The sequence below is a fragment of the Mytilus californianus genome, unplaced genomic scaffold (assembly GCF_021869535.1).
Source record: "Mytilus californianus isolate M0D057914Y unplaced genomic scaffold, xbMytCali1.0.p SCAF_29, whole genome shotgun sequence".
Taxonomy (NCBI): Eukaryota; Metazoa; Mollusca; class Bivalvia; order Mytilida; family Mytilidae; genus Mytilus; species Mytilus californianus.
The window spans coordinates 610179-623834 of NW_026262678.1; the positions used below are offsets into that span (position 1 = coordinate 610179).

At 33.3% G+C, this 13656-nt stretch overlaps 2 protein-coding genes across 2 annotated transcripts in view; both read left to right on the forward strand.

Annotated features, from left to right (window-relative positions):
* The window catches only part of LOC127732854 (serine/threonine-protein phosphatase 6 regulatory ankyrin repeat subunit C-like), a 30165-nt gene extending 28084 nt beyond the window's left edge, over positions 1-2081 (forward strand). Inside the window, exons 10-11 of the mRNA XM_052242038.1 lie at positions 3-56; positions 1528-2081. Coding sequence (XP_052097998.1) covers positions 3-56; positions 1528-1569 — 96 coding nt within the window. The 3' untranslated portion in view covers positions 1570-2081. The remainder of the gene's footprint in view (positions 1-2; positions 57-1527) is intronic.
* Positions 2082-3560: 1479 nt separating this feature from the next.
* On the forward strand, positions 3561-13423 carry LOC127732856 (uncharacterized). The gene is made up of 8 exons (XM_052242040.1): positions 3561-5456; positions 5890-6543; positions 7384-7493; positions 7712-9004; positions 9268-9301; positions 10687-10964; positions 11976-12006; positions 13026-13423. Exons 1-8 carry the CDS (start codon positions 5417-5419, stop codon positions 13316-13318), a joined length of 2733 nt encoding a protein of 910 aa, XP_052098000.1. The 5' UTR covers positions 3561-5416; the 3' UTR covers positions 13319-13423.
* The last annotated feature ends 233 nt before the right edge of the window (positions 13424-13656 follow it).

Consider the following 13656-nt stretch of genomic DNA (forward strand, 5'->3'; position numbering starts at 1 on the left):
AGGGCAAAACCGTCTTTGATTTAGCAAGAACACCAAGCGTTAGAAGAATAATACAGGTAATACAAAACATTTCTACTCAAAATTAGAACCTTATCAAAAACAAAAAGAGAAGATCTTTAATTTCATTTTCATATATATTGGTGATTTTCTGTCACGCATAAACCCGCTTTCAATGAGTGCTTACATCTTTTATATCCCATTGAACTTGAAATTAAGATAACAACCGAAAGTAGAAGGTCTGCTTTATACTAGTGTCTTGATTTATTTCCTCTGTAATGCCAGATTTGACTTCAAACTAGAATCTAAGACAAATGTGATGATTTCAAATTCTTCGGCGTCACTTTAAATCAGTTGTTTTCATATCTCAGGATCTCACAACTATTTGACCCCATCATCCAAAACTGCCCATATGTGTACTTTATTATGAAAATTATATGAGGGAATAAATTAAAATAAAGGATAGATTGTATAATACAAAGAACAACTATATTGGTACGCTATGACTACAAAATGTGTACGTATCAATTATACAGCAGACATGTGCACATATGTGGTCTGGAGCAGACCTGTCCTCGTGACTGCAGGTCTGCAGCAGTCTTAAAAAGCAGACCTAGGTCTGGTCTATCGCCAATGAAGTTTACTTGTTTTTCTGCTTCAAATTACGTAAGTTGACTTGGAAAGCAGTCAACAAGTCTGCTCCATGTTGACTGTACAAATTAGGACTGCACCCATTTGTATATAACATATGTTTTTAGGATGTTGAAATTTCAAAATGCACGTGCACAAATTTATTCTAAAATGACACAAACATGGTAACAACAACTTCTAGAGTGTTTAACGGCATCGTTGTAAGTTTCATGAAATGAATAGATAAGGCCAGTTTGCATGGACTGCTGTTATGCAATGAAAAAGTCGAATGAAAAACGGACGGATGATGCTCTACCAAAAAAAAAAAATAGATCCCATAGTAAAATTAAGTTTTGTTTAGCTTTCAAGTTCAGAGTGATTGCTAACATAGCCCCGTTGTAAGGATTAGCAAGTTTAGTAATTATGTAATCAAAACATGTTTTTAGTAATTCAGTTAATATGTTATAATTTTTCCTTTTGTGTGTGCATGGATTGTCTATCATATACCTTTATAAAAGGATAAATAAACTCATCATAAATACCAAGATTAAAATTGTGGACGCCCGACGCGCGTTTCGTCTATAAAAGAGTCATCAGTGACGCTCGAATAAAAAAAAGTAAAAAAGGCAAAAAAAGGACGAAGTTGAATGGCATTGGGGACCCAAAATTCCTAAAAGTTTGGCCAAATACAGCAAAGGTAATCTCAAAAGCGTGTTTTGAAACCGACTTTTATACTTTCTGCGATTCTTGTTATTCCCGCTGTTCTTAGATACGGGAATATGAAGTTTGAGATCTAAGAACAAATGTAGTCGACTTATAAGTAAATCTGTCAAATCGTCTATTTTGTAAATGTCATATATACAGTACTTGGATTCCAAGTTTTGTTTTATATTTCTTTAGGAACTGAACAACTCAGGTGAGCTTAGAATCGTTGATATATAACAAGTACATATGAAACTCTGTGATTGCTAATCATGCTAATGTTGTTCATGTAATTTGACGTAGATGGAACAGCTTGTTGAATTTTTAAAAAATTCAGCTATTCTACTTTGTCTTTTAAATGTAGCGAATAAAAAGAGTTTCAAGCTTAACAAAGAAAGGTGCAAAAACGGAACAACCAAAACTCATTTATTTTGGAATCGTAAAGATTCCAATAGAAAACTGAAATAGCATTCGTTAAATGCAATTGACAGCATCTTTGATACAAGAAACATAATAAGAAAAAATCCAACATCAATTATCAAAAAAATACCACACATAAAATGGGAACAGAACAATACGGTAAGCAGATCTTAGTCATCAAGTGACACCATAGTATTATGGCAAACAAAGATTATCTGGCATTATAATCGGGCAAAGATAGACGAAATTATTGCTGATACAAAAACAAAATTAAACTCATTTTGGAAATGATTATTTATTGACGGTCAAACGAATCATGCCATGAAAAACCGTATAAAGCATAAAAGAGTATAACAAAAATTTCGAACTCCAAGGCAAATTCAAAAAGGGGAACTCCATAAAAACGGACAAATTCAAACGCTATCGACCAACGGAATCTACGAAAAAGAACTGCCATATTTATGGCTTGGTAGAGACTTTTTTCGAAGAAAATGGTTGGTTAATATAGATAATAGGAAGATGTGGTATGAGTACCAATGAGACAACTCTCCATCCAAGTCACAATGTATAAAAAGTTAACAATTATAAATCAAAGTACGGCCTTCAACACGGAGCCTTGGCTCACACCGAACAGCAAGCTATAAAGGGTCCCAAAATTACTAGTGTAAAACAATTCAAACAGAAAAACCAACGATATAATCTATACAAAAAACAAGAAACGAGAAACACATATGAACCACACCAACAAACGACAACCACTGAACAACAGGCTCCTGACTTAGGACAGGTGCATACAAATGCAGCGGATTTTAACGTTTAAACAGGCGCCAACCTTCACCCTAATCTGAGACAGTAGTGTAACATTACAACATAAAAAGACACACCATAAAATATCAATTGAAATGGCTTAACTCGATCAAAAAGACATTTAAACAAAAACAAATAAACATACACTTAACGAAACTTGTTTAAATACCTAGCTTAACCTCCCTCTTGTATGACAGTTGTCAATAGTTCTGTTAAGTTGATACAATAAGGTAAGCAACTCAAACATACATAATAGGTTAGCATGACAATAATTGGGATCCATCAGCCTAAACTGTGTAAACATGCATCACAGACATACAACACAACTGACTAAAACATTCAAACAAACACACAAAAAACAAAGAGGCCGACAAAAAAGTGTAGTAAATTTGACAATGACGTCAATAAAAAAAGTTTGTGACATTGATAGTACATACCGTATATAGTTTACACTTTCTCGATAAAGTAAAAATGAACTTGCTGTAAATACAAGGGTTAACAAAACAAAAACAACACTGTAAACACCCTTTGTGTCCGAATCGCACCTCATGACCCACCTCCACCAGGAAGCCCGTATGTTAAGGTTTAACACTAATATCTTTATTGTTGAAAACACATTGCCTTTATTTTATTTTGTGTCAAGTTGAGAATCAATTAGTCAGTAGATGTATAAAGTTATTTGATCGTCTGCTGTGAATTTCTAATTAATTTAATTTCAGCAAGAAACGTGAAATGAAAAATCTTCCAACAAAGAATTAACATAAGTACCGAACTCAGTGGTTAATTCTTAAAGAGGAAAGATTATGAATCTTACAAATTATAACGCTCGACTATATCAACCAACGGTCTGATTGGAAAACAACTGTCATATTCCTGTCTTGGTATAGGCATTTTCCGGAAATACTGATTGGTTAAATCTGGTTTTATAGCTATCTCACTTCCAATTTGCATGACAGTTGTTTATAGTGGCATTACCATTTCAATAGCATCGTTCAAAGCCTTAAAACTAGAAGCAAAATGATATCTATGTCATGTTTTAAAGAGCTGATTAAACTATGTACGAACATCCAAGCCTAAATGGATATGCTTACCATATACACCCTAAATTCTTTTCATTCATGCATGTATTTAGTGTTATTATATCCCAGAGAACGTTAATTTGGCAAAAAATATAATTAATTGATACAGCAAGTACACAACTACTACATACCTTTTATGAATCATCAAACATTAAGAAGCAGGAAAACCATAAGTAGGAGGTATTATATACCTTTGTGTCGCTTGAATTGCACAATATTTAATAGTTGATGCTTTACAAAACATGTTAATCTTATTGATAAATGAACAAGCTGATAAACTATAACTTTTCTGTGAATTACGGTCACGCATGATGTCACAATGACGTCAGAAACGATTCGTTGTTGTAGTTTGTCATCTTAAAAGTCCATTTTCACATTTAGATATGCATGTAAAGCTTTGTTTATGTCTTAGTATAAATAACAAGACTTTGTTGAGCAGCTTTCCTGCTTTCCATGTAAGAAGTTATACGCTAAGATGGAAATATGCAATAGTAGGGTCAAATTTAAAGTTCATACCCGCTCTTGTTGATGTTCTTACTCATTAGTTTAATAAAACAGATACTTCCATTATCCCCAAAAAATGATAAAAGACAATTCTAAAATGACATTTTACACACAATTCATTGAGCAAACCGAACAAAACCGACCTTTAAAAACTCATGGTCTTTGAAAGGTTCAACATTTCCTTGAATCTTATCTTTCTTTATATCAAGGTTGTGTTTTGGTGACCAGTTTTCTTTGTTGAATATTGTAGTAAGTTTTGAATGAAGAAATCAGTAGTGTCTTTTTCATGGTGTTAGGGATTGTTTGCAATTGACTTATTACAGTTCGACATAAATGCAGTCCATTATGTGTTGTAATGTTTCAACGAGTAATTCGAATCATCCATAATTTTATATTTCTTGCGGCATTTACTTATTTGTAATGCATATTAACGTTTTATTTTTTGAAAAACAAATGATTGTAAATTTATTGCAGACTCTGTCATGCTGAAATGAACTCAGTGTTATCATTCAAAGTGTATTCTGGGATTAATATATTGAAAAATGGATGGATAGATAAATAAATATAGACTTTTTTCGTTTATAATTGTGTACACAAATCAGAACACTGGCTTCTCGTTTAAATTGTATTTCGTTATTTTTCATGTCGGGGCCTTTTATAACTTGTTTTGTCGTGTGGGTTTTGCTCAGTGTTGAAAGCCACTACGGTGACCAATTATCGCATACATTTTATAGACACTTGGCTTTCAAATATATGGCTTTGAGCGTTCCTGATGAAGGTAAACCCAGCAAATGCGTCTGACGCACAAAATCTATATAGAGTTGTTTTTATTTTTTATCGTCGTCAGTTGGTCTCTTGTGGACAGTTGTCTCATTGGCAACCATACCACATTTCATAATGTTGAAAATGAATATACCGTACCTTTTATATCATTTAATTCAACCATTACATAAATATGTATCGTCACTGGTTTTTCTCCAGTATGCACACTTCTTTGTAGTGTTGCCTAAGGTACCCACTAAATACTACTATTAATATTTGTATCAAATTTTCTGCCAGAACTAAAAAAAGAACTTAGAGGACTGGGTATTGAACATGTCAGTGAACTACAAGACCTATTGCACGAAAGTTTCCAGAAGTGTTTTTGGAACAGGGTATATTTGGTGGGTCCATATTCAGTCGGAAAAAGCTGCTTAGCGAAAATTCTTGTTGGAGAAAAGGTGCCAATAACAAGGCAATCTACTGATGGTATATGGATATACAAGGGAAGAGCTGGAATGGACGTTGACAAGAAAGAATGGGTATATTTTCCAAAAGGTTTGTGCTTTTGTATATTTCAACGATTGGTAATTAGCTTGTTCTTTATGTGGGGCTTATCTTCTCATTAACATGAATACAGTATGTGTTTGATGCAACGCTCTGGAACAGTTTAATTATGTGGTTGTTAGTGATAGTCTCTGTTAAATTGTGACCAAGTTTTGATGAACTGATAGTGTACATGTTTGTTTATTTTTGACGAGCGGCTACTGATCATGATTAATAATTTGTCGTTTAATACTATCTATCTGACAATAACAAACAAAATTTGTTCATGAAAAAATGTAAAACAAATGACAAAATGTTAGTTGGCGTAGGAAGAATTTTTAAACAGTGCGTCGTTACATTTTGAATTAAAATGATTTGTACAGACCACCGAATTAAGATAATTTTGGTGCGTTTCAAAAATAATTTAAATAATGTATGTTTGAAGGTAACGCAATCACAGAAGTACTGACAAACATGCTAATTTCGATTTCCACCGGTGAAGCAAAGAGTTCCGTAAGAGAGGAAATCGTGTACAATAGTCCTTTAGATGAAACTACTCTACGAGCCAGTCCCGTGTTAAGTACAGTACATGGGCATCGTCAAAGTTCGACATCTCCAGTCGAAAAATATGAGGGCAATCAAAATAAAAATGAAGGTGATACTTTTACTACCCGATTACATGAAAGGGAAAACCTAGATAATTATCCAAGTGATTGTATATCTCTTGGCACATATGAAGAAGAATATAATACAATCGAAGACAAAATGAAGGAAAAACAGCTTACAGGTGAACGACCATCAAACACCAACACAAACCTTGCAGAGAGTGAATGGGTAGAGAACATTACAAACAGTATGTCTCAAAGACAAATTCACCGGCTGATTGTTAAGGCAGTGGAGGAAGGTAAATATAAACAGAAGGTGGTACCTATAGACATCTGGGACTTTGGAGGTCAGAAGGACTACTACATGACTCATCAGCTATTCATCACAAGCAGAGGCATATTTGTATTGATGTTTAATGGCTCTATTGATCTACACAAGCATATGCCCGACCTTAACTTTCTTCCAGGGCACTTTGGGAAGCCAACAATTTCAGGTACATTAATTACATAAAGTTTTTTGTCCAGTGATTGGTTATTATTAATGACTTTGGTTGTCAATTCGTAAATTGTATTGATGTATCAAATTAAATGTAATTATTTTCGAACGAATATTTTTGAAATATTTTAACAGTTTTCACAGGGACAAATCGTAGCAACATTAATATTATCACGATTTTTATTCTATCTTTGATTAAAAAAAAATCAAATGATCACTCATGTGTTGGTTCGCATCCTCAAAACATAACATTTCAATTGCTTGTGGCATTTTGGCAAATTGAGCTTTAAGTGAACGTGTAACCAAGTAAATACAGGCAACAGTAATATACCGCTGTTCAATAGTCATAATTCGATTAAGCAAAAACAAATTCGGGTTTCAAACTAAAACCGAGGGAAACACATCAACTATAAGAGGAAAATAACGGAACAACAGAAACACTGAACAACAACAAAAGCAAACGCCAAAATATAGAAACGGACTGTAGACAACAACTGCTATATTCCTGACTTGGTACAGGACATTTTAAGAACAAATGGTGGGTTGAACCTGGTTTTATGTCTAGCCAAACCTCCCGCTTATATTGCAATTTCAAAAATACTGCTAAAATGACAACAAGTAAAATTGATATAAAAATTGACAGCGAATATATATTTTTTAATCGATTTGTTAACCTTTCTTTATTAGAAACGTGTTGTGAAATAGGTATTTTCAATGTTAGTGTTCTTTAAAAAAAATTTTCAGAGGGAAAAAATGGATGCGTGTGTGTTACTGTTTTTTTTTTCATATAGGTAGTGTTGTTGTAAAAGAAATAGTATGATGTGTTGTATAATTTTAGTTTATCTGATACACTGGGTCAACTCAATTTTGACGTATTGCAAAAGGACAGATAAAGGTTTCCCAAGGATTATCTTTGTTGCTACGCATAAAGATGAAAAATGGTTCGAGGTAATTCAAAAACTTATTTAAAATGTCTAGGGTCGTTTTGAGTTTCTTTTTTCTTAGAGAACAGGGAGTTCCTATTTTTTTCAACGTTTATTAACTGTATCATTACTAATGTCTGTAAACTGAAATATTGTATTCAAAGACATGTTTTTGATGAATGTATTTATTGTCGATGATTCGAAATAGATAAATAATGTTCATCAATTTATTTTGTATTCCAGTGGACGCGAGAAGCTCGAAGACATGATCTCGAACTAAAGTTGCAAAAGTTGTTTGAATCTCATGCTGGTTTAAAACATTTGGAAATTAAACCGTTGATATTCGTTGACGCAACAAATCCTGAAGACCCGGAAATTGCAGATCTAAGAGAAAGGCTGATGCAAAGAGCAACTGAACATCCCAGGTGGGGGGAAGCCATGCCAACAAGATGGATTCCATTGGAATTACAGTTGTCACAGAAAGCAGAGGAAGGAACTAATATAATTTCCCGTAATCAACTCAGAGTCCTTAATTCAAGAAATAAGTCAATGGTGTTATCAGAGAAACAGATTGAAACGTTTCTGAAGGTACAACATTCCCTTGAAAAACTGCTGTACTTCGATGTAGAAAACCTCCGTGATTTCATCATTATATCACCAGCATATTTAGTTGAAGTCCTACGATCCATAGTAACTGAAAAACAGTTCTGGCCAAAAGGGGAGAGATTTTCAACTATTTTGAAAAACCTCCAGGAATTTGGAATGATTGAACGAGAAGATATCTACTATCTTTGGGAACAAGAGTCTTTCAAGCATATACTTCCGTACAAAGAATATATTCTTCAGATGCTTGTTCATCTTGATGTTATACTTGCTCCAAGAGATACTTATAGAGACGTGAACAGTCCGTTTAAAGACGTTTCTCGCTTTCTGATCCCCTGTATGATCACCAAGGGAAACGACACAATGTTCCTAAAAACGCAATGGCTTTCTAAAAACTCTATCATACTGGCTTATACATTTATTGAGGAGGTTATACCACCAGCATTGTCATATCGCTTTCTTAGTTCTTTCATTACTTCGTGGGATATAAAGACTTATAAGGAAAGAAGAACAGAAAAAAAAATGTTGTTCAATGATCTGGCTGTCCTCGAAGTTGATAGTTGTCATGACATAGCAGTTCAGGTGAAAACCAATAGGGTAATTGTGTCACTTATCCATGCAAATACGAAGGAAGATATAATTTCAACTCTTGCGTCTTCAATCCAGGAGTGTCTGACTGCAGCTATAGTAAGAATATCCGAATTTTATTCAAGGTTGACCGACGACGTGGGAATTTCAGCGAGTGTCAATTCCGTTCTACCGTTCAATATCGAGTTTGGTGTATTCTGCAAATCAGGTATATGCTTTTTAAATCACAATGAGATGTCTTCATCAACTGGTGAACCAACTTGGATTTGCAAAAAACACAAACAGCGACATGAGACAAAAAGCCTCAATGCTTGGTTCTCAGAAAAGGAAAAACTTGAAATGAAGGTATAATAACTTTAAAGTTAGTGTTTTTACAGATTGATACACATATTTTAAAAAATATGTACTAGTACTACAAAATCCATTTTGTACTTCCAATGAAGGACAACTATTTGTCATTAAAAACTAAAATATATGTTTTTTTGTGAGCATGTTGTGTATATAAATACAAAAATTCGAGATTCTATGATTAATTTTTGAATTGATGTCTTCTTTTTACACATTAGTGTATGTTTGACAGTTATCAATACATATATTCTTCTTTCTAGGAACCATGTGATGTTTGTACAAGTTCTTGCAAGGGTATGTATGAAAAATCATTGGCATGTATTATACTTTTGGAATATGAAAATTGTTCTTTATATGATTTATATTTGCTTCTTTCAGATGCTTTGACGATGCTGACATTCGTTTGGACTTGCTTATTGATTTTTCTTTAGATTTAGCAGCAAAATTCATATATGTTCTTGTATTTCTAATACGAGAAAATATGTTTTATCAATGGGAAACCGATAATTGTCAGCTTAGATTAAAAGTATATTTCAAACATTAAATTAGGTGTATCATTTATAATTTCACTAAATCTTTAACGTTTTAAATGTTAATTCCGTTCTTAAACATACTTTGAATATAACAGCTGTTGAAATTTCAGTAATCAATTGTACTGTTTAATCCGAATCTCCAAGAAAGCTATATTGGTATCTATGATAAGTTTATTCATATGGTGACCATGAAAAGCATTCTGTCATTCTGAACTTAATCTAATAGTGGTCCGGACTTTTCTATCATGCCTGCAGATAATATTTCCATTTTCTATATTAGGGTGAAGTATAACACATTTGAAGTTCGCATTTTGTTCTAGATGACGGCCCTTGGATTTTAAAAAAATCAGGAACATTGATCTTATCCGAGGTCTTTTATACCGGCAGATATAAACCTGACATATATTTTTTTAAGTTTAATGCACATGATGACACGCAGAATGATATTTTAGTTCGTTCTATCTGACAAAATTTTCACGGAATTATAGCTCTTGGACTTCATAAAAATGTGCATGTCTCAACCTTTTTGTCGTGCATAACAATTGTCTAAAGATAGAAAGAGAATATCAAAACTCAAAAGTCAAAGAGAGGCAAAAACCACAAAAAAAACGCAAAAAAAAACCCAACAGATAACAAAACTCTACATGAATGCAAAAGATGAGGAAAACAACACAAACCACACCAGAAATAAAGATGAATACGGGTTCTCAGAAACGGTTCAAATATGCTGTCTTGATGTGATATCCATCGTGTTGTCACAATTAGGAAAAAAGATGGAAGTGAGGCTACGACAATTAAAAAAACATATCCATGATTATCTGTGACGTGGATAGTGCATAACGGTCAACCAACACATGATTGCATCCGTAAAACATTTCACGGGACGATTAAACTTTACTATTTATAGGCAAGCATTGGTTTAGAAACTTCTTTGTCAGCTGCACGTCTTTATCGTGGAAACCATGATAGAGATTGCAAGGTCTGGATATCGCATCAACGGAGACATATCGCGTATAATGATGGGACACAGATCCCGTTTGCGTTTCTGCATGCTTAAAATGTTTAGATCTTTTTTCTCTTTGATCAATAGGTATGTTTTTTAAACATTTTGAAATGATTGGAACACACTATTTTTCAATCCTATAGGACTTGGCAAATTAGAAAGGGAACAGTGTCCTTTACCTCAACATATAAGAAGGCTTGCAGCTTTACTCCCTCTCGTTGAGTGCCGTGAAATAGCAATTTTGCTAGGGTTCCAAGTTGAAGAATGGAATGATTTAGAGTACCGATTCCAACACCAGCCTCCAAATGATCTAAAATTCATGGCATTATGGTCGTGTACAATAAAGAACAAACATTTCAGTTTCGAAGGTTTGATTAATCTTTTGGAAAAGAAAGGACGGGGTGCACATATACTTTGCCAGGTAAACATAATCTTAGCTTTTCACAGTTATGGCGTTACATTGAAATGCATAGTGACAATTGATTACTGCATAAGATATGGGACTACACACTAATTAAACATCACATTACTCGATTACAGGAAACAACACACGTGTATCTGCATAATTTAAGGAACGGTCCGGAAACTAAAATACGGACTTTCATTCGACATATTCTGTTATACGGTCTAGGTACTAAGATACTATGAGAAAATCCTCATTACGGTAATTGGTCCGGTTTCTGAAACACGTTTTCCTGATAGAAGTGTTGTGCATTGTGTTGATGACAGCACTTTGCAAATCATTATTGCATCTAACAGTGTTCATATCGTTATTTAGACATATAGTCGATCGTGTCCTTGTGACGTTAAAAATTTGCATTTACGCCATTTATGCGCCACTCAGCCATTCCAAAATTACAAAATAATTTCAGGAACATCTTTAAAACAATATGGTAGGTAACAATTATTTACAAAGATTGCCTACAATCCATTCGAAAAGCATATGCAGGTAAACTTACGGTCTTGAACAACAGACACATGTCTCTAAACTATATTCATGAAGGTATTGTTTCCATTTAAGCTATTATTGGTACATTAGTAAATTCTTGAAAATAAGTAATGTGTTATCACAAAAGAAAGAAAATAAATCTGTGACCGATGTTGCACAGAGGATCGGATTGCGAACAGTCATAATTTTAAAACCAAATAAAAACAGATCAAACCATTATTCAACGTTAAATCAATTGAAATCAAACAACAACCTATTACAACGTTAATATTCCTTAATCTGTAATCTATAAAACACTTTTTCTGTCTGTGTTAGATAAGCTTCATAAGGTAATCTTTTGATTTGTCGATTGCATGTTTAATACATTAAAGTTTTAGTTGTTTCTACATATATTTTTGTATTGTATTTATATACAGCCTCTATCATTATTTGCTATAGAAATCTGACTAAATCACAGCGAATATTCATAACGATATATTTCAGGTGTTTAGAGATATTCAGATAGATGTATCTGGTAAGATGACTCTTTATTTCTACTTGGCTTTCTACTTTCTATGTATTTTTTTTTTCAAGTTAAGGCACTTTCTCTACATCTTCCTGAAATTAACGAACTGCACTGAAAAACAGATAAGATAATATGGGGCAAATGAATTCAACAAATATACATGTAGACAAAACTATGGCATTAAAGAAACAACAACTAATAAATGAACAATAACAAAAAATATAGCAACATAACCCAACCAAATACCGGAGGTGAATTGAGGTGTAATGGAAAGGTAAGAATTTCGTGCTCATTCAATGGCACTAATCCTGCTATCTTTATAAATTATTTAATATCGATATCTGATTCCAATTACCCTCGAATATGTAGTTGCACAGTGACTTTGACGCCAAATTTGATTTGAAAAACAAATATGTAAAATCTTTAAACTAGGTGAAAGTTATTATGACAAAAAGAAAACTATTGGTTTGGGGTTTACATAATATTGATTGATTGGTGTTCACTTTCAACACTATTTTGGTGTTTCGTTGCGGTCAGTTTTTTATGAGCGGAAGTTAACATAAGGAGTCACGTGAATACTAGAAAGCAAAACTAAGAATAAAATCATACATCGGGAAAAATAAAAAAGACAGTAATGATTTTAACTTTAATCAAATGTTCTTTATTCATAACTAAAAGCACTGTTGTTGCGGGTCATTTTGTCTTGGTTCAGCAATCATTAAAAACAAAAAATATAATATCAACGATAAAATATTTAAATAATGAAAATGACCAAAGTTATCAACACGAAATTAGTCTAAAAAATGAATCAAACCATGCCAACTTCTGACTATTTTCTTATTTGTGTCAATTCAAAAATCAATTTCCTGCCGGTTTTTAAAACCTAGCAGTATACGAGACATATTCTAAGTCGACTCAATCTTGGATATTCGATCTCTACACTCCAACTAAAGCGAACACACTTATAAAGTCGGTATTATGGGTAAGACGGAATTAATTTGTTATTTCACTTGTATTGATTGTTTTAGATATGTCAGAAGATACATTGAACATAATTCCATCAATCAATGCACTTAATGATTTGGCAAACCACATCGGAGACAGCATCATGCAACTTGCTATTGAGTTAGAGATTGATTTATCTCACCTGCAACAGGTTCAATGTGATTTTAAAAATAAACTGCTGGAACAGACAAGAAGAATCTTATTGAAATGGAGACAAAACAAATTCCCAAAGCCAACCGTTCTGCGACTTTTGAAAGCTCTTTGTAGGGTCGGAAAATTTGGACCAACGTTCAAAATATTACAGGGTCATTGTTGACATAAACAAGAAAGGATATGTTAGATTAGTTTTGATTGTGTTATATCTGTCTGAACTTTCATTTGTTTGTATTCAATATTACTTCATTAAATTTCGTTCATTCTGTGTGATTTTTTTCTTTAATCAAAACAAATATGCAAAGTTAAGGAATCTTAATAAAGTCAACAGTAGTATACCACTGTTCAAAAGTCATAACTCGATTGACAGAAAACAAATCCGGGTTACAAACCAAAACCAAGGGAGACACATCAACTCCAAGAGGAAAACAACGGAAGAACAGAAACACCGAAGTGCCAAAAAAAAATAAACAAACGCCAATGCAACATTGCATCAATTAG